Source organism: Carassius carassius, chromosome 32, assembly GCF_963082965.1.
Source record: "Carassius carassius chromosome 32, fCarCar2.1, whole genome shotgun sequence".
Lineage (NCBI taxonomy): Eukaryota > Metazoa > Chordata > Actinopteri > Cypriniformes > Cyprinidae > Carassius > Carassius carassius.
This window is the reverse complement of record NC_081786.1, coordinates 704858-727500: the sequence shown is the minus strand read 5'-3', so window position 1 is coordinate 727500 and position 22643 is coordinate 704858. Positions and strand designations below refer to the sequence as shown.

Here is a 22643-nt window from a genome sequence, read left to right as displayed (position 1 = left end):
CCTTGGCCACCCTCCTCCTTAGGCAAAAACAAAACATTTTGTGAAACCCAATGTAACCTATCCCAAAAAAAGTTCACCATGAGAGTCTGAATTTTTAAAAGTAATTGCAAAGGAGGATCTACACAGGCGAACCTATGCCATAAGGAAGACGCCACCAAGTTGTTAACAATTAAAATGCGTCCTCTATATATGATAATTTTGGAGACAAATGCTTCCATTTGTCTAGGCGTCCTTTGACTTAATTAAACCTTCCCAGTTTTTCTGTACTACTGTCTCCTCACCCAGAAAAACCCCCAAATATCGAAATCCTTCTTTTCCCCACTGTAAACCAGAAGGGAGTTGTGGTTTTCCGCTTTCCCAGCTTCCTATCAGAAGGGCTTCACTCTTATTCCAATTTACATTAGCAGAAGACAATATTTTAAAATCTCCAAGCAATTCAAATAAAACCTGCACATCACTTTGTTTACTAATCATAACTACTAAATCATCAGCATACGCTGATAATGAAAAGTTGCAATTACACGTTGGCAAAGAAATACCTTCAAGTTTCAACCTAATTTGCTGTAATAAAGGCTCTATGGCCAAAGAATAGAGCATACCAGAAAGGGAACACCCCTGTCTAATACCTCTGCAGGCTTTAAAGGGAGCACACAAACCACCGTTAACCTTGAGAATGCTCTGAACGTCACTATAGAGAACTTTCACATGATCTATAAATGTTTTGCAAAAACCAAAGGCTTCCAGAACTCTCCATAAATAAGTGTGCTCAACGCGAACAAAGGCTTTCTCTTGATCTAATGATATTAAGCCATAATCTAAATTTAGCCTCTTAGAGACATCAAGAAGATCACGAATCAGAAAAACATTATCAAAAATTGACCTCCCGGGGACGCAGTATGTCTGGTCAGGATGAATTACCTGGTCCATAACCTCTGCCAATCGATTAGCTAAGACCTTAGAAAGCAGCTTGTAGTCGCCGCACAGGAGGGAGACCGGCCGCCAGCACCTGATGTCCGTCAGATCACCCTTCTTGGGTAGGAGAGTCAGGACCGCTCTGCGGCAGCTCAACGGCAGAAGCCCTCCGGCTAAACTGTCATTCAGCACCTCTAGCATGTCCTCTCCAATCTCTGACCAAAGGGACTTATAAAAGTCAACAGGCAAACCATCAATCCCTGGTGCTTTTCCCAACGCCATGCCTTGGAGGGCTTTAACCAGTTCCCCCATGGTCACAGCACCTGAGATCTTTGCGTTGAGTTCCTCTGCCACTTGAGGAAGATTTTCAAAAAAAGCACTGTCACACCTATAATCTGGACCCAGTTCATTTTTATATAAAGACTCATAAAAATTGACTGCTCTCTTACGGATGTCCTTAGGGTCAGTCAGCAATGCTCCAGATTCAGACCGTAAGGCATGAATAACTCTGTTCTGCCCATTTTTCCTTTCCAAGCTAAAGAAAAACCTTGATGGTGCATCCATTTCATTTATGCTTAGAAACCGTGACCTGACCAGAGCACCCTGCGTTTTAACCCCTAAAAGGTCAGATAACTGAGTCTTCTTACTTTTTATAAGAGACTCCACCTCAGGCAAGTGAGCCAATTCTTGCAATTTTAAAATATCAGTCTCTAAGGAGCTCAAACTCAGGGTTACCTCTCTAGTGACGTTCTGAGAGTATTGCTGACATAGTTGCTTTATCTGGACTTTCCCAAAGTCCCACCATTGCTGCAGTGTTCTAAAAGAATTCTTTGTAGTTTTAAACATACTCCAAAAAAATGTAAAACTTTCCCTAAAACACTTGTCGTCCAATAAAGTGGTATTTAAGTGCCAATAGGCACTCTTTGGCTTGATAGAATTTAAACAGATACCACACTGCACCATACTATGATCCGAAAGACCTGATGGAATAATAGAACAGCTCTCAACAATACTGCCATGATGTTTAAAAACATAAAACTTATCCAGTCTTGCTAAAGAAAATGTATTACCACGAACATGAGACCAAGTGTATTGCCTTTTTTCTCCATTAAGCTGCCTCCAAATATCAATTAATTCATGTGTTTTTTTTAACTGAACAAGACGCTGACGTGAGGGTACATGAGGTTCCACATGATTTCTGTCCAAATTAGACTCTGTACAATTAAAATCACCACCCAAAATTAAATATTCGTCAACAGCAACATTTTGTAAGACAGAAGACAAAGTACTTAAAAAAAGCATTCTCTCAACAGCTGAAGTCGGTATATACACACAAATAAAAACAAAGACAACATTTTCAAAAGAGGCTCTTACTTTTAAAAGTCTACCTTTAATAACCTCTTCAACCTGATAAGAGTGTGGGCTGAAACCCTTAGCGAAGAGAACAGCGACTCCACCACTAATTGTGGTATTGTGACTTAGAACAGCAACCCCACTCCATTCCACTGCCCAATCAGCAGCATTATTAAAATCAGTATGTGTCTCTTGTAACAGCATAACATCAATTTTTTTCTGATGAATTACTTCAAATAATGCTGCTCTTTTATACATATCTCTGGCACCATTCAGATTCAGAGTAGCAACATTAGCGTGACACATACTTAAAGAAAAGAAAAAAAAGAAAAACAATGCCCATAGAAAAGACCCACCAAAAGTCATGGAATTAGGTTTCCCCCCTATCCTCATTACTACACTCAGAATTAAGTTTCCTCACTATTTTTTTTAACCTGTAGACCTCTTTATTTGTAAAGGATCCCTCCATCATAAAAGCCTTAGTATTCTCAACAAACTGCTCTGTATTAGGAAAAAAATCATTAATGCACACACCCCTCTTATTCTTAGTAGCTCTAAGAAACAGTTTAATATCATCAACCTCATAATGACCAGAAAAATCACTCTGAGAAAGACAAACACTTGAATCAGATGATGCACTATCACTTTCCGTGTCATCATACAACTCACTTGTATCTGATTTTTTCGCGTGTCTATCAATCCCAGTTTTACCAGGCTTCCTCCTCTTTAACGGGACTTTAAAATCTGCCTGCACCGTTTCCATTGGAATGACGTCACCTATGTTCTCCACAGTAGGCTGTAGCTCAACATCGAGAGCATCGTTTAAATGCTTCTCCGTCTCAATAACGGCTCCCCCCGCCTGAACATTAGACACAACTAATGTAACACCAGAAACTGTACTTTCAAGCGCAGATTCTTCAGCTACAGCGACCACAGGAACAACATCACTTCTAGCCTCCGAGACGTGTAACCCTGTCCCTGACCCACCCGGAGCCTCGTCAACCGGCCCTGCTTCAGCACTAACAACAACATCACTTCTGACGTCACCACCACCTGACACATTGTTTGCATTTTTCCCGGGACAAGCACGAATTAAATGACTAGTTTGGCCACAACTAAAACATCTCATGTTTCCCGATGTCACGTAAATGATGTAATCATAATCATCCGCCCGAAAGTGCAAAGACAGATCCATATCAGCATCATCATTCACTACCATGTAGACGAACCGCCTAAATGAAACGACATGCTTCAATAAAGGCGAACCACCACCGATAGGGATCTTTTTAATGGGGGAGACAAGTTTTCCATACCGAGACAAAGCCTTAGCTAGTATCTCATCACTTAAAAACGGCGGTACATTAGATAGCGTGACTTTCTTTGAAGGTGTAGAAAGCGGAAGTACAGGGTTAAATAGATCGTCAACAACGATTCCTGCCTCAACTAATTCATTGGCTTTTTCGACAGTACTGAGAAATACCACAGTGGCATTATTCATCCTAGAGGCAGACATTATGTTTTCATGCCCAACTACCTCTCCCACTGCAAGACAGCACTTTTCCACACTAACCGCGGACGCCACTTTCACGCCATGACGCCGGGTCAATGAACCCAAACAACACCGTGAGTGTGGGGCCGTCATGCTCCCGGTAAGGTGGCACGCGGCCCAAAACAACTACAACAAACCCCCCAAACCACACAAAAACAACAAACAAAAAGAAAGACCAGAAAAAAAGCCAGAAAGAAAGAAAATTAGATTCACTCACACTCACAGAGTCCAAACACACTCGGCCCGTACTCAGCACTCTCACACCAGCAGTACTCTCACCGCAAACTCCGCCCACTCACTCACACAGCATCCGCTCAGAGAGAGAGAGAGACAGAGAGAGAGAGAGAGAGAGAGAGAGACAGAGACAGAGAGAGAGAGAGAGAGACAGAGAGAGCAAAACCCAAACAGATCAACAGAGTAATAATTGCCATACAATTTCAACAGCTTTATATCTAAATAAGTTATGTTCCAAATTTTAAGTTGATATGAAAAAAGTGAGGGTTCTTGAGATTTCACCACAAATAGCCACCGGGTGCCATCCAAACCCCTCTACATTTCTCTGTCAAAATTATTCATATCAGAACGGTATCTGTGACATCCAGCATCTGTAAGGGTTAAAGATAACTACCTTTTCTCTGAACTCATTCACATTTTCATGCTGTGCTTCACTTACTGAGAAACTGCTGCACCGAAAGAAAAGCATCAGACCACATCGTTGGAAAAGCAGTTTATTTGCACAAACCTGTAGCCTAAAGTCATAATTTGAGTAGAAAATACTAACAAAACTAAACTGCCCGTGATTCTTTACTCCAAGCCCTCAGCTCATGAAGTCAGTGTTATTCATTTCAAAGCAGTGAAATGTTTAGTATTTAAAAAAGCAGCTGTAGTTGCCAGATCTTTACTGTTAAATTTGATTTTGTGGACTAAACTTGCATTTACAGTAAAGTACGTAAAATAGCAACCTACTGAAGTACTAAAATCTGTTTTGTACTTTTTAATAATATAAAGGCAACCACCTAAAAACCCAAGAGGTACAAATAGTCACACTTGAATCAAAGCTCATCACAAGCCATTTTTCCACAACCAACATGACACTGAAATAAAACATGTAAATGTTACTGTAAGAACATGTGTTTATAATGTTGAGAACGTTCCCTGTTGTCTGGGAAACAGTGATTGTTTGATGAAGTGTTTCTGTGCACAACCACTTAGATATACTTCATCACCAAAACAGAGATCAAATCAATGAATTGAATCATATTTTCATAACAGTGCATGATGCTACTGATGTCACTCAAACCCACAGATTTGATCTCCAGAAAACATAAACTAATTCTACATTTCACTGTAAGATGCTTTGAATAAAAGAGTACATCAGATGAATAAACACAGCCTGTGAGGATCAGTCTGAACGTTATGTTGTTTGATCTCTAGTAATAAAGATGTACAGTAGGAGCTGGTTTGGACTTCAGGTATGGAGTGATTTATTCATGCACATGTTCAGTGTTTAGAGCGGAAGAACTGAGCTGCTTCCCAAAGCCTTTCCAGGAGAACAGAAGGGAAACTGCTGAAGTGTGTGTCATCCTGCCCTCTGCTGGACATCACAGACACTCAGGAGGATCAGAAGCATACAGTTTGCGTACTGTGCATGCAATGCATGCACACACTCTGTAATTAATGCATGCATTACATGCACCGATATAACAGACAACACTGTTTCCAATACTGTACTCAATGCTCAACTAAATCTTCTATTTCCAATTTGTTTGTTTTTTTACTAGATTGATAAAAGTAAAGACAAAAAAATGTAATTTCAATTTTCTTTTGTTCTGTATAGCTGAAATAATATTTTCACAAGTTAGAGTAAAAGTTTTAGTAATTTTATATGTTTGTTATATATATATATATATATATATATATATATATATATATATATATATATATATATATATTTATTTATTTATTTATTTATTTATTTATTTATTTATAGTTATTTATAGTTTATTTATAGTTTATTTATAGCATTTATAGTTTTTATTATTATTTTAAATTAGTTTGTTTTCTGTTTTGATTTTAAATTTAAAGTTATACTTGTTTTTATTTTTGTTTTATATGTCGATATATGTTTTAATTTAAATTTAAATTATAGGAAAATGATAGATTTTGCATTGGCTAATTTAATTTAATTTAATTTAATTTAATTTAATTTAATTTAATTTAATTTAATTTAATTTAATTTAATTTAATTTATAATTAATAATTTCTAAGATATACTAAATAAAAATGACACATTTTGTCTGGGCAACTAGCTGAAATAAAATAACAAATAATATATTTTTTACATATTTTAAAGTTTATTAATTTTTTGATCTCAGTTGTAGTTGTAAAAGTTTATTTCAGTTATTACAGTTAATCCAAATGAAAATTAGAAATGTTGTCAAGGAAACGAACTGAAAAATAAATAAATGTATACATTAATTAATTGATTAATTAATTAATAAATAATGACCTTTAATAAGTTAAAATTGAAACTACATTAAAATTAGCAATGCAGTCTTGGCAAATAGTTCGAAATAAATAATAAATTAATAAATTAAAATTACAATTAAAAATATATATAACTTTTTAATATATTTTATTTCAGTTAAAGTTTATTTTACCTCACGTAACATACGTTTTGTTTTTTGCTTTTTTTATTATATTAGCTTTAGATTCCATTACCTAATAATTAATAAACTTATAAAAATTATTTATTATTGCATGAAGTATACTGTCTCACAATGTTTTACCAAAATGTGTGAGTATATGTCAAATATAAAGTGCAGTAAGTTGCATACTGGGAGATGCAGTCATGTCTGATTATTTTTATCTTAGATGCCTATATATATATATATATATATATATATATATATATAAAATTGCATATAAACACTTGAACACAAGATATCTCAGAAAAAGAGAGGTAATTCTCATGCGAGGGGCTGTGTTTGTGTGACTGGGCTTGTGTCTTTCTGTTGTGGTGAACATCAGACAGGTTTCCTCCTCGGCGGTTCACCACGACGGGTCATTTTCACAGCCGAGGCATCATGTGCAGATATCTATCATCCTCCAGAGCAAGATTAGACAACCCAGACCCAGACGAGCCGCCCGCAGCCTGATAGACAGCCGTCTAGACACTGAACTGGCTCTTTTTCCGAGCATTGTTTACTAGCATGTAACAGGACTGAAAACAGGAAACCTGCCACACACACACACTCACACACACTCACACGAGTTCCCCAAACGCACGTGATGAAGAACCAGAGGGCTTGTGTGAAAGTGTTACACAATCACTGACATATCTAGGTCAGATTTTACATTTAATTCAGGGTTTTTATCATATTGTCATTTCACCGTGGAACACTATAGATGTACTATTATATCTCTATGGTAATCTTAGCTCAAGCTTCATCATCTTCATCATCATCAGTGCTGGTAACATCAAGATGACGTAATCAGATTCCAAACATCAAGTGCTTGTAATTAGATTACATTACATTTTACATTTTCATTACATCATATTCACACAACAACAAAACAGTATTCATAATGTATTGATTCAGTTTTAAGAAGTGTACTGGTATAACAGTAATACTCACTCTCTCAAGAAAGTAACTCGTAGTCTTGAACGCAAATGGAGAAAAACTAACTTGGAATTTTTTAGAATTGCATGGAAAAACAGTATGTCCAGCTATAGACAGGCTCTAAAAACTGCTAGGGCAGAGCATATCCACAAACTCATAGAAAATAACCAAAACAATCCAAGGTTTTTATTTAGCACAGTGGCTAAATTAACAAATTACCAGACGCCACCTGATTCAAATATTCCACCAACGTTAAATAGTAATGACTTTATGAATTTCTTCACTGATAAAATAGATAACATTAGAAATACAATAGCGAATGTAGATTCTACAGCGTCTAACACTTCAGTTTCATCCATCGCACCCAAAGATAAACTGCAGTGCTTTACAAATATAGGACAGGAAGAGCTAAATAAACTTATCACTGTATCTAAACCAACAACATGTTTATTAGATCCTGTACCCACTAAATTACTAAAAGAGTTGTTACCTGTAGCCGAAGAACCGCTTCTCAATATCATTAACTCGTCATTATCTTTAGGTCACGTCCCAAAACCATTCAAGCTGGCGGTTATCAAGCCTCTTATTAAGAAACCAAAACTAGATCCTAGTGTACTGGCAAATTATAGGCCTATTTCAAATCTTTCATTTATGTCTAAAATTTTAGAAAAAGTTGTGTCTGCTCAATTGAGCACCTTCCTGCATAAAAATGATCTGTATGAAGAATTTCAGTCAGGTTTTAGGCCCCACCATAGCACAGAAACTGCACTTGTTAAAATTACAAATGACCTGCTTCTTGCGTCAGATCAAGGCTGCATCTCATTTCTAGTCTTACTTGATCTTAGTGCTGCGTTCGACACCATAGATCATGACATACTCATAGATAGATTACAAAACTATACAGGTATTCAAGGGCAGGCTCTAAGATGGTTTAGATCCTACCTGTCCGATCGCTACCATTTTGTTTACTTAAATGGGGTGTCATCTCATTTATCATCAGTAAAATATGGAGTGCCACAAGGATCCGTCCTAGGTCCCCTTCTATTTTCAATATACATGTTGCCCCTTGGTAATATTATTAGAAAATACGGAATTAGCTTCCACTGTTATGCTGATGATACTCAGCTATATATCTCAACGAGACCAGATGAAACTTCCCAATTATCTAAGCTAACAGAGTGTGTTAAAAATGTAAAAGATTGGATGACAAATAATTTTCTCCAATTAAATTCGGATAAGACAGAGATATTAATTATTGGACCAAAAAACACCACACAGAATCTTGTAGATTACAATCTGCAACTAGACGGATGTACTGTTACTTCCTCTACAGTCAGAAATCTGGGTGTTATATTAGACAGCAATTTGTCTTTTGAAAATCATATTTCCAATGTTACAAAAACTGCATTCTTCCATCTTAGAAACATTGCCAAGCTACGAAACATGTTATCTGTTTCTGATGCAGAAAAGCTAGTTCATGCATTTATGGCCTCTAGACTGGACTATTGTAATGCACTTCTAGGTGGTTGTCCTGCTTCGTCAATAAACAAGCTACAGGTCGTCCAAAATGCAGCAGCTAGAGTCCTTACCAGGTCAAGAAAATATGATCATATTACCCCAATTTTACAGTCTCTGCACTGGCTACCTATTAAGTTCCGTATCAGTTACAAATTATCATTACTTACCTATAAGGCCCTAAATGGTTTAGCTCCTGCGTACCTAACTAGCCTTCTACCACGCTACAACCCATCACGCTCCCTAAGGTCACAAAACGCTGGACTTTTGGTAGTTCCTAGGATAGCAAAGTCCACTAAAGGAGGTAGAGCTTTTTCACATTTGGCTCCCAAACTCTGGAATAGCCTTCCTGATAATGTTCGGGGTTCAGACACACTCTCTCTGTTTAAATCTAGATTAAAAACGCATCTCTTTCGCCAAGCATTCGAATAATGTATCTCTTAAATTGTGAGTGTAGTTGCATCTGCATTTTTATTCTTTAGCTTGGGTTAAACTAATTTTACTTTGTTGGATCAGCAGCTATGCTAATGATGTCTCTATTTTGTTTCTATGTTTTGCCACGGGATTAACATCCCGTGGTAACTAGGATTTACACAAGCTCCTAGTTAACCTGAATACTCGGTTACTTTATTTTAAGGAGTCCTTGTATATAATTATATATTTAAGTACTGAGTTATATTAGTTAACTACCTGTACTTATGCTTAGGATTTGGCTTTGAGTTACTTGCATGCAATTATGCATAATTTATTGTTATTATAATAGTAAGTGCATGTAGCAAGGACATCTTAATATTCAGTGTTACCCAAATATTAAGTATTTGTAATAAGATTATATAAGATTTTAACTTGTAATCAGACTTCGTGATTACATAACTACATCATATTATACATAATTTATTGATTGAGTTTTAATAAGAGTTTTCTCACCATTTCAACTACTGATGAACACTGAACACATTAATTTTAATTTTAATTAATGTGTTATTTCATCATGTATTACTGTGTCTTTGGAAGTCAAAGACATTAAAATGCACAAACCTCTTTCATCTTATAAATTTACCTGAAGTAACCTCAGAGATTTCAAGGTTATAAGCTAATAATTAAGTGACACATTTGCATATTCACTGGTGATGGACTACATTTATAAGATCACCAAAATCAACATGCACAAACTTGATTGAGTGATTTGTGACACACGTGATGTCTGTGATTGTGCGTCTCCAGTGATGAGCACCAGGGGGCGTCACAGACACACACTTCATCTGGACTAATCATTGAATCAATGATGTTTAAATATGCAAATGAGACATTAGATATGCACTCATTTGCATTTTCAGAACAGAAGGGAAATAAAGCCAGATTCATAATTCCGGTTTGATTTTATTGTCAAATTAAGGCTAGAGGATTTTTCCTATTTTGGATGTTTCTTTTTGTCATGCTGAAAATACTGTCAACAGACAGAAAACAGATTCATTACTATAAATCAGTGTGAATGATATGTAAACAAACCTGGATACTATATAGAGGAATAAAACTGTAACGTTTGGTGTCTGTGAGAGAAAAAAAAACTCTTTAAAGATAAATATGCTTTTAAAATAAACTCTTAAATGTGAATTTGGTATATTTTCTTCCTATCGGCTCAAAGAAGAGACATGATAAAAGCAACATATACTAAAATCTCAAAAAGGTTTGCATGGATTTTACATGACGTCCAAGAAGCATGGCATTTTCTGTACCATATTTAACATAAAAAATAATCATAAAAACAGCAGTCGTTCACGATAACCATATGCAAGCTATTTATATGCAAAATATGACCATATTTACATGATATTTGAATCTGCATCAAGAAATACTGCGGCTGTTTTTCTTTCATTTGTCTAGTATTTAAAGGGAAAAAGCTTAATAATTACATCACTGATGAATCATTCACAATAATGAGTTAATCCAGTCCATAGAGTCAGCTTTCCCTTTACACTGTTGAAGAATTACACAAATACCAATCTAGAACTGATCAAGACCTGTATGAGATAAACTACTAATACTTTATAAACAGGTTGCCGTCTTATAACTGCGTGTACATGTATGCATGTATGCATTTAGTGACTTACAAAAAGGAGCAGGACAAATTCTTTACACAAGACACAAAGAGGTGTTTTTTGCATGCAATGCTATGCAAGTTTATTTGATTTCATCCAGACAGAAATGAACGCCAACACATCTTTTTCCTGTTTGCAACTTAAAAAGCAGCCAAGTGTGATGATGCATCATCATTTTGAGTCTAGAACAACCCTCTCTGAACTGCGATGCCAGTGATTGTGTGTTTCTAAAAACACCACAAGCAGTTTAACTTCCACACAGAGACGTGAAGCGGCTCAGAGTCACAGGAAAACAACAGCACTCGCTTCCCACGAAGAGCAGTGATTGATGTGATGTCCGTTGTGTGAAAGTTTAAGCATTCAGAGAGAGAATTTACAAGACAAATCACAGTTTTAATGAGGATCGGTATCTTCGAACGCTGAGCTCTGCATTCTTCAGCTTCTGATTTAGTTTGTTCACCAAATGAAGCGTCTCATTACAAGAACTTACAGTAAAAACAGACTTGTTTATGGTCTCTGTGTTGGTGAGAAACAGATTTTGATGCGTTCAAAGCGCGGTGGGAAGACGGCGATTGTTTTTCTCAGTGTGAGAGCGGATGATTTGAAGTTATTTCTGTGTGAGTTTTTCCTGCTTGCACAATCTCCTGGCACACAAGGCCCTGCACTGGGGGTAAACGCCTGAGATTTATGGGTGAATGTTTCAAATAAAACACTGCTTGACAATGAGAAACCACATCACTGCACGGCTTTCATTCAGAGTCCAAATAACAATAATTCACCTAAAGAAATCATGCAAAATGTAGCTTGCATTGCATTCAGTTGTGTGCACAAAAGCACAAAGCTTATGTAAAGTACATGCATAAAATAACAGGACGACCTGCTGCATTTGACAAGATGTGCAATGAGTTAAATGCATAATTGTAAATTCTAACTGCGTGGAATACTGTATCCCATAATGCAATGTGCTCAACTTGACCATCTTTGTCTTGTGTGTGGCGAATGATTCAGAAATTGAAGAAGCAATCCTGCAACCTGATTAACACTAAATAACTGCATGTTTAGAATCAAAAACACTTGAGCTATAAAGACAAGCCTCAGTTTTGATAATAAGTTTGCATAGTTGGGTCTACTCAGTGCATGATACATTGTGTTTACTGCGACCGTGCTCTTTTAGTTTCATTGATATACTATTGTAAGATTTGTTAATATGTTAAATTAGGTCATATATTTTCTATTTGTTGTCATTTTAATATTAGTTTTTTTTATTGTTTTATTACTTCATTTTTACTTATCTATACAGTTTCCAATAAGTTGTAGTTGTTATTTAGTTTTACTAATTTTAGTAAAAAGGTGACTCGAACAAACCTCACGGGAAGACATTTGTCCTCCGTTGTTCCTCCATAACAGGCTCCTGTGCTCTCTGACCCCGTGACCTTTGACACAGAGGTGGAAACTTGACCCTCAACATCATCAGAGCAGAGGTCAGAGGTCGTGTGTGTGCTGTAACACTCCAGTCTCTCCTTTAGCCTGATAAAAGCGTCTCTTCTCAAATCCTCAACTTATCTCAGTACAAGAGCTAGAAAACCTGTGATGGAAACTCTGAGTAATATAATGCACTTCCTCTAGATCAGCTGGCTTTGAGAGGATATCAACACAGAACTATAACTAACTCTCTCTCTCTCTCTCTCTCTCTCTCTCTCTCTCTATACATATACATATGTAAGTTTCTGACCTGAACTCTCTCTGATCTGATGGAGGAGCAGTGAAACTCGGAAAGAAAGACACATAGCACAAGACAAGAATAAATGTAGACGGAGAGGTAGACGTTATTTGCAATTAAGCAGGAAGTGACAATGCTGAGGTAGTATAGTTGACATCTTGACCATGAAAAATAAAGACTTTTACACAATAAAATATCAGTTCATTTAAAGAATTGGTTCGGGTGAATTATACAAAATAATGGCAGAAATAAAACAATGCACTGCAGTGTATCTGTGCATCTAAACAGAGAAACTTAAAAGCAACTATCTGCTGATTAAAGTAGCTGATGTTTCATTCATCTGTTTGTGCTGAGCTTGTGATTGGACGAGCTCCGCGTCGGTCATCGTCAGGGGGCGTGGCTTTGATATCTCTCTCGCTGTAACGCGTGTTTGAGACTCAGTTTGATTCAGTGACACCATCATCACTGAGTCATCATCATCACTGTAACAGCTTTACGAACACTTTTCACTCACTGAACACGTGCATCATTGAAAGTGTGTGGGAAAGTTTGCTGAGCATTTTATATTTGGATCTGCGCGTCTGTGGACGTCACGATGTGTCTCCAGAGCTGGTCGTGGGTCTTCATTGCGCTGCTGCTGCTGGGCTTCTGCTCTCGGGTCATCGGGGCTCATGAATGCGAGCACTGCTCCAGACTGGAGCTCGAGCTGTGCGGTGGACCGGACTGGACTCTAGGCTTCTGCGGATCCGGACTCACCTGCGCGGCGCTCAACAGAACCGGACCGGCGCGCGCACCCGAGACAGGTGTCTGCAGAGGTCAGTGGCGCGCGCGCCGAATGCATGCTTATCGATATATCACTAAAGAACAGACAGGATTGCATTCGTGCAGTGTTGGGGAAGGCTACTTTGGAAATGTAAAAGGTTACAGATTACAACCCTACTGAAAAACAAACAAAACAATAGAAACCATCACAGATTTTCTAATGGTTTCCACAACACATACCATTACAAACCATCAACTTTTTACAGTAGTGTGTTTTTTGGGACATATTCCATTAGGATTTATTGGTTTCAACAAGCCACCAATAGAATGCATCCAATTACTAGTTGAGACCCTTTCCATTAAAACCAGTAAAACCATTACAAACTCTGTGATCATGGTATTGCCTGCAAAATACTGCAGTATATATATGTCTAAAAAAACAAGGTATTGCCACAGTTACTTGTCCAAAATACTTTTGTATTGCCATATATTTTCCAAAAAACATAGTTTTGCTATAGATATATGTCTTAAATGCTTTTCATATCCAGAAAGTAATACCATGGAACTTTCAGAACTTTTTACACTTCAGTTTACACTTCCTATTCTGTTCCAAATGAGGTTTATAATGTCCAGATTGTGAAGTAATCAAGAATAATCAAAGTTATTCATGAGATTTGCTCAGTCAAAGTGAATCTAGGTTTACCACTCCAATCTAAATTCTCATTCAATTCGTAACTCCTTGATTTAATAATAATAATACAAATAATAACTGCGCGAGATGATTTGGCTCATGATGATTTGATTTGATCTCTGATGGGATGTTAGGCTCATATCCGAGAGTTTAGTCAGGAGAAGGTTATAATGGCAGGCTGGAGCTGGACTTTCTCCAGGTCTAAACACTGGGATTGAGTGAAAGCAGAAGTCGGTCTGTGGGAAGGTTCCTCGTCTTCATCTTCCTCCTGTGGGGTCAGGGGTTCATCCCGAGGGGTCACGGCCTTGATTGGGTTCTATTTACTGGCCAGTGTTGGGGTTAATTCCTTCACAACTGATCCACAACGAGTCTGACTTACGTTTTTTGTTCAACTGCTTACACATTTTCAAAACGTTGCATCTTTTTTTTTTTTTTTTGCCTTACGCACAAATACAAAACTCTCACATGCAAAATGCAAAATGCCTCACATCTCTTGCAAAACTAACCACTGAATTAAAATCTCACAAACACATCTCAAAAGCAAATATTTGCAAATATATTAATTCCTGTTAGATGTGTGTGTGTTACATAGAGAATCATGTGTTGTTGTGTTTTGCAAAATTGTTTTATGAAACCGAAAACTGAGTCAAAGACTGAGAATTAGTGTGTGATTTTGCAGATTTGGAGCGTGTTTCTGCTGTTTGAGTGTCAGCTTTCAGAAACTGTGTGATTTAGTGTGTAAGCTGTTGAAAATAACTGTAAAAGATGCTGTGATTTAGTTTGTCTGCGTGATCTCGATCCTAAAATCAACCCCTTAGTTACATCCAAGTGCTCCTAAATAAAAAGCCTTTTGCTTTTCAGGTTCAGATATTCTCGGTGTGGCCAGTTTTTAAAGGGGACTAAATGCAGATATAATGCAGAAAATCATTACCCAGCCACTGATTAACCAGCATCTCTTTAGGATAGTAATACCTTATTAATGATTGTCATCATTAATTACTTCTTCCCTCCCATTAGCACTGAAATTAATGAGGCTATTTATATTTTGACATGGCCGAAGGCGAATGGAAGACGTGAAAATGAAAAGAGATTGGTGAATATTGTACAAGTATATCAGTCTTTTTTGGGGTACATCCATTGGTCACATGCTCTTGAAAATAAATTTTCTAGTCATTGATGGTTCCATGAAGAACCTTGAAACATCCATAGAACCTTTCCAATGTTCTTCAAAAGGTTCTTCAACACTTAAAAAAAAGGTTTCAAAGGAAGTTTTTGCAATCGTGCCATAGAATAATCATTTTTGGTTCCCAAAAAGGCTTTCTTAAAAAAAAAAGAGAACATCATGTTAAGAACATCATAATAATCTAAAGAATCTTTTCCTACTATGACATTTCCATGGTTGTTAAAGGTTCTTAATGGAACCACAGATGCCTGCCTTGATTTTTAAGAGTTTAGATTTTGTTGATATATTGTCAGAATATTTGAACTGCATTTATGAATTTGTTGGACAAAACTAATGATGATTTTCTGCAGTTTATTTTGATCTGCAAACAAAACCTACAAATATGCTAATTAAAAACCTCTATATCATCAGTACTGTATGTTTATAGCTACAGTGTATTATTTCAGCACAACTAGAGTCTCCAAACAGAATAATGACTGTTTTCAAACAGGTTTCCCAACTGGTCCAATGTGAATCCATCTTAGCAGTTCAATCATTTCGACCGCCTGTTTAGTCTTGTCTATCAGAAGTCTGAAAGACTTTCCTCTGAGGTCAGTCTCCTCTCTCGGTCTGGTCACCATGTTCTTCTGTTTGCCTTTTTATACTGATAAAATATCAGCTTCCCACATTTGACCCGTAACTATTATACAAGAAACAACAATATTGAGAAGGGCGCAACGTGTGCAATCAACCTCCTTGAAACTGATTAAACTAGTTATCATGTGGACTTTAGATAACAACACTAGACCAGACTGTTTTTATTTCAGACTAATCTGAATTCAGCAAGTATGTTTCCAGGAAAAAAATAAATAAAAAGAAGTCATAGTATTGCCGTATCACCATGTCCAGAAGACCTTTGATAATACCATGGTACTTTTTGGTTCTTTTCAGTCGGTGGAAACACCTTTACACTTTTTTGTTATTTTAATTTCCATTTCCAGAATCTTATAGTACTGCCTTGGCACGTTTCCAAAAACATGGTAATGCTCCCCAAATACTACAGTATTTTTATGGTACTGCTCCCAAAATACTATAGTTTTGCCATAGTGCCATGACCAGTACACCATTGTTTGAACACTGAATTTTTAGTTAGTAGAGACACTTTTACACTTATTTTGACACCCAATTTGTTGCCATGATGTTTATAATGTCAAAATGTCAAGTAATCCAAAATTAGACTTTAGACTGCTGTTTTTATCAGAGATCAAGTAAGTTTCTCAAGTTTTTTCATCTTTCTGGATTTTCTAGTTTGATCCAGACTCTGTTTGGTAAACCTGTGCACATAAACACAAACCACTCTGTGATCGGTAGACGCGAACAGATGTGCTTCGTGGGCGCCAGTGTTCGGGGTCATGTGAAAATATGAAAATATCCTCACAGAAAGTATTCATACGGAAAAGAGGTTGGCGGAGCGGATCATTCTGAGGTGACAGGAAATAATAGGGAAAGTTTTGGCTGGGTGTCCGACGGCTGGTTTTAAAAGCCTGTTTGTGATGGCGTGGGTTTCCACAAATGGGAAGTTTCTGTGCCAAATGCACCAATATCTGGCTGCTTTGTTTCAGTGTTCAGTCATGTCTAAGAATGAGGTTAATGTACTAGCCTGTTTGGGCCTTATAATAAATCAGAAAACATATTATACCTCATTTGCTTTTCCTAGATGACAATGAGATCAGTGGGAGAGTTGAGCTTTTTAGTTGAGAGTTGAGCTTTTTATTTTTCTCTCTTTTAGAATAGTAATGGATCTCTACCCCCAAATACTACAGTATTTCCATGGTACATGTCCAAAATCATGGTATTGCTCCTAAAATACAGTAGTTTTCCATGGTGTATGTCCAAAAACATGACATTGCCCCTAAAATACTGTAGTATTTCCATGGTGCATGTCCAAAAACATGACATTGACCCTAAAATACAGTAGTACTTCCATGGTGCATATCCAAAAACATAACATTGCCCCTAAAATACTGTAGTATTTCCATGGTGCATGTCTAAAAACATGATATTGCCCCTGAAATACTGTAGTATTTCCATGGTGTATGTCCAAAAACATGATATTGCCCCTAAAATACTGTAGTATTTCCATGGTGCATGTCCAAAAACATGACATTGCCCCTAAAATACTGTGGTACTTCCATGGTGCATATCCAAAAACATAACATTGCCCCTAAAATACTGTAGTTTTCCATGGTGCATGTCCAAAAAGATGACATTGCCTCTAAAATACTGTAGTTTTCCATGGTGCATGTCCAAAAAGATGACATTGCCTCTAAAATACTGTAGTATTTCCATGGTGCATGTCTAAAAACATGACATTGCCCCTAAAATACTGTAGTTTTCCATGGTGCATGTCCAAAAAGATGACATTGCCTCTAAAATACTGTAGTTTTCCATGGTGCATGTCCAAAAAGATGACATTGCCTCTAAAATACTGTAGTATTTCCATGGTGCATGTCCAAAAACATGACATTGCCCCTAAAATACTGTAGTACTTCCATGGTGCATATCCAAAAACATGACATTGCCCCTAAAATACTGTAGTACTTCCATGGTGCATATCCAAAAACATGACATTGCCCCTAAAATACTGTAGTATTTCCATGGTGCATGTCTAAAAACATGACATTGCCCCTAAAATACTGTAGTTTTCCATGGTGCATGTCCAAAAACATGACATTGCCCCTAAAATACTGTAGTATTTCCATGGTGCATGTCCAAAACATGGTATTGCACAAAAATACTGTAGTTTTTCCTTGGTGCATGTCCAAAAACATGATATTGCCCAAAAATACTGTAGTATTTCCATGGTGCATGTCCAAAACATGGTATTGCCCAAAAATACTGTTGTTTTTCCATGGTGCATGTCCAAAACATGCTATTACCCAAAAATACTGTAGTATTTCCATGGTGCATGTCCAAAAACATGGTATTGCCCAATAATACTGTAGTATTTCCATGGTGCATGTCCAGAAACATGGTATTGCCCCAAAATATTGTAGTTTTACCATATTACATGTCCAAATACATGGTATTGTCCCTAAAATACTATAGAATTATCATGGAAAAGGCCCAAAAAACACTGTACTTTCCAAAAATACTATAGTTTTGCCAAGTTGCCAAGCCCCAGGAGAGCATCATGGGGGAACATTCGTAGGAGCTGCCGAAGCCACTTTGTCTTTGTTTATTCACATGCAGCAGGCTGGGGAGTATATATCTGGCTGCTTTGTTTCAGTGTTCAGTCATGTCTAAGAATGAGGTTAATGTACTAGCCTGTTTGGGCCTTATAATAAATCAGAAAACATATTATACCTCATTTGCTTTTCCTAGATGACAATGAGATCAGTGGGAGAGTTGAGCTTTTTAGTTGAGAGTTGAGCTTTTTATTTTTCTCTCTTTTAGAATAGTAATGGATCTCTACCCCCAAATACTACAGTATTTCCATGGTACATGTCCAAAATCATGGTATTGCTCCTAAAATACAGTAGTTTTCCATGGTGTATGTCCAAAAACATGACATTGCCCCTAAAATACTGTAGTATTTCCATGGTGCATGTCCAAAAACATGACATTGACCCTAAAATACAGTAGTACTTCCATGGTGCATATCCAAAAACATAACATTGCCCCTAAAATACTGTAGTATTTCCATGGTGCATGTCTAAAAACATGATATTGCCCCTAAAATACTGTAGTATTTCCATGGTGTATGTCCAAAAACATGATATTGCCCCTAAAATACTGTAGTATTTCCATGGTGCATGTCCAAAAACATGACATTGACCCTAAAATACAGTAGTACTTCCATGGTGCATATCCAAAAACATAACATTGCCCCTAAAATACTGTAGTATTTCCATGGTGCATGTCTAAAAACATGACATTGCCCCTAAAATACTGTAGTTTTCCATGGTGCATGTCCAAAAAGATGACATTGCCTCTAAAATACTGTAGTATTTCCATGGTGCATATCCAAAAACATGACATTGCCCCTAAAATACTGTAGTACTTCCATGGTGCATATCCAAAAACATGACATTGCCCCTAAAATACTGTAGTATTTCCATGGTGCATGGAATTTCCATGGTGCACCAGTATTTCCATGGTGCATGTCCAAAAACATGACATTGACCCTAAAATACAGTAGTACTTCCATGGTGCATATCCAAAAACATAACATTGCCCCTAAAATACTGTAGTATTTCCATGGTGCATGTCTAAAAACATGATATTGCCCCTAAAATACTGTAGTATTTCCATGGTGTATGTCCAAAAACATGATATTGCCCCTAAAATACTGTAGTATTTCCATGGTGCATGTCCAAAAACATGACATTGACCCTAAAATACAGTAGTACTTCCATGGTGCATATCCAAAAACATAACATTGCCCCTAAAATACTGTAGTATTTCCATGGTGCATGTCTAAAAACATGACATTGCCCCTAAAATACTGTAGTTTTCCATGGTGCATGTCCAAAAAGATGACATTGCCTCTAAAATACTGTAGTATTTCCATGGTGCATATCCAAAAACATGACATTGCCCCTAAAATACTGTAGTACTTCCATGGTGCATATCCAAAAACATGACATTGCCCCTAAAATACTGTAGTATTTCCATGGTGCATGTCTAAAAACATGACATTGCCCCTAAAATACTGTAGTTTTCCATGGTGCATGTCCAAAAACATGACATTGCCCCTAAAATACTGTAGTATTTCCATGGTGCATGTCCAAAACATGGTATTGCACAAATATACTGTAGTTTTTCCTTGGTGCATGTCCAAAAACATGATATTGCCCAAAAATACTGTAGTATTTCCATGGTGCATGTCCAAAACATGGTATTGCCCAAAAATACTGTTGTTTTTCCATGGTGCATGTCCAAAACATGCTATTACCCAAAAATACTGTAGTATTTCCATGGTGCATGTCCAAAAACATGGTATTGCCCAATAATACTGTAGTATTTCCATGGTGCATGTCCAGAAACATGGTATTGCCCCAAAATATTGTAGTTTTACCATATTACATGTCCAAATACATGGTATTGTCCCTAAAATACTATAGAATTATCATGGAAAAGGCCCAAAAAACACTGTACTTTCCAAAAATACTATAGTTTTGCCAAGTTGCCAAGCCCCAGGAGAGCATCATGGGGGAACATTCGTAGGAGCTGCCGAAGCCACTTTGTCTTTGTTTATTCACATGCAGCAGGCTGGGGAGTATATATCTGGCTGCTTTGTTTCAGTGTTCAGTCATGTCTAAGAATGAGGTTAATGTACTAGCCTGTTTGGGCCTTATAATAAATCAGAAAACATATTATACCTCATTTGCTTTTCCTAGATGACAATGAGATCAGTGGGAGAGTTGAGCTTTTTAGTTGAGAGTTGAGCTTTTTATTTTTCTCTCTTTTAGAATAGTAATGGATCTCTACCCCCAAATACTACAGTATTTCCATGGTACATGTCCAAAATCATGGTATTGCTCCTAAAATACAGTAGTTTTCCATGGTGTATGTCCAAAAACATGACATTGCCCCTAAAATACTGTAGTATTTCCATGGTGCATGTCCAAAAACATGACATTGACCCTAAAATACAGTAGTACTTCCATGGTGCATATCCAAAAACATAACATTGCCCCTAAAATACTGTAGTATTTCCATGGTGCATGTCTAAAAACATGATATTGCCCCTAAAATACTGTAGTATTTCCATGGTGTATGTCCAAAAACATGATATTGCCCCTAAAATACTGTAGTATTTCCATGGTGCATGTCCAAAAACATGACATTGACCCTAAAATACAGTAGTACTTCCATGGTGCATATCCAAAAACATAACATTGCCCCTAAAATACTGTAGTATTTCCATGGTGCATGTCTAAAAACATGACATTGCCCCTAAAATACTGTAGTTTTCCATGGTGCATGTCCAAAAAGATGACATTGCCTCTAAAATACTGTAGTATTTCCATGGTGCATATCCAAAAACATGACATTGCCCCTAAAATACTGTAGTATTTCCATGGTGCATGGAATTTCCATGGTGCACCAGTATTTCCATGGTGCATGTCCAAAAACATGACATTGACCCTAAAATACAGTAGTACTTCCATGGTGCATATCCAAAAACATAACATTGCCCCTAAAATACTGTAGTATTTCCATGGTGCATGTCTAAAAACATGATATTGCCCCTAAAATACTGTAGTATTTCCATGGTGTATGTCCAAAAAACATGATATTGCCCCTAAAATACTGTAGTATTTCCATGGTGCATGTCCAAAAACATGACATTGACCCTAAAATACAGTAGTACTTCCATGGTGCATATCCAAAAACATAACATTGCCCCTAAAATACTGTAGTATTTCCATGGTGCATGTCTAAAAACATGACATTGCCCCTAAAATACTGTAGTTTTCCATGGTGCATGTCCAAAAAGATGACATTGCCTCTAAAATACTGTAGTATTTCCATGGTGCATATCCAAAAACATGACATTGCCCCTAAAATACTGTAGTACTTCCATGGTGCATATCCAAAAACATGACATTGCCCCTAAAATACTGTAGTATTTCCATGGTGCATGTCTAAAAACATGACATTGCCCCTAAAATACTGTAGTTTTCCATGGTGCATGTCCAAAAACATGACATTGCCCCTAAAATACTGTAGTATTTCCATGGTGCATGTCCAAAACATGGTATTGCACAAATATACTGTAGTTTTTCCTTGGTGCATGTCCAAAAACATGATATTGCCCAAAAATACTGTAGTATTTCCATGGTGCATGTCCAAAACATGGTATTGCCCAAAAATACTGTTGTTTTTCCATGGTGCATGTCCAAAACATGCTATTACCCAAAAATACTGTAGTATTTCCATGGTGCATGTCCAAAAACATGGTATTGCCCAATAATACTGTAGTATTTCCATGGTGCATGTCCAGAAACATGGTATTGCCCCAAAATATTGTAGTTTTACCATATTACATGTCCAAATACATGGTATTGTCCCTAAAGTACTATAGAATTATCATGGAAAAGGCCCAAAAAACACTGTACTTTCCAAAAATACTATAGTTTTGCCAAGTTGCCAAGCCCCAGGAGAGCATCATGGGGGAACATTCGTAGGAGCTGCTGAAGCCACTTTGTCTTTGTTTATTCACATGCAGCAGGCTGGGGAGTCTTCAGC

At 37.0% G+C, this 22643-nt stretch overlaps 1 protein-coding gene across 1 annotated transcript in view; it reads left to right on the top strand.

Moving 5' to 3' along the window:
- Nucleotides 1-13366: 13366 nt before the first annotated feature.
- Nucleotides 13367-22643, top strand: part of LOC132113341 (cysteine-rich motor neuron 1 protein-like) — a 59815-nt gene continuing 50538 nt past the window's right edge. The window contains 1 exon segment of the mRNA XM_059521138.1: nt 13367-13586. Coding sequence (XP_059377121.1) covers nt 13367-13586 — 220 coding nt within the window.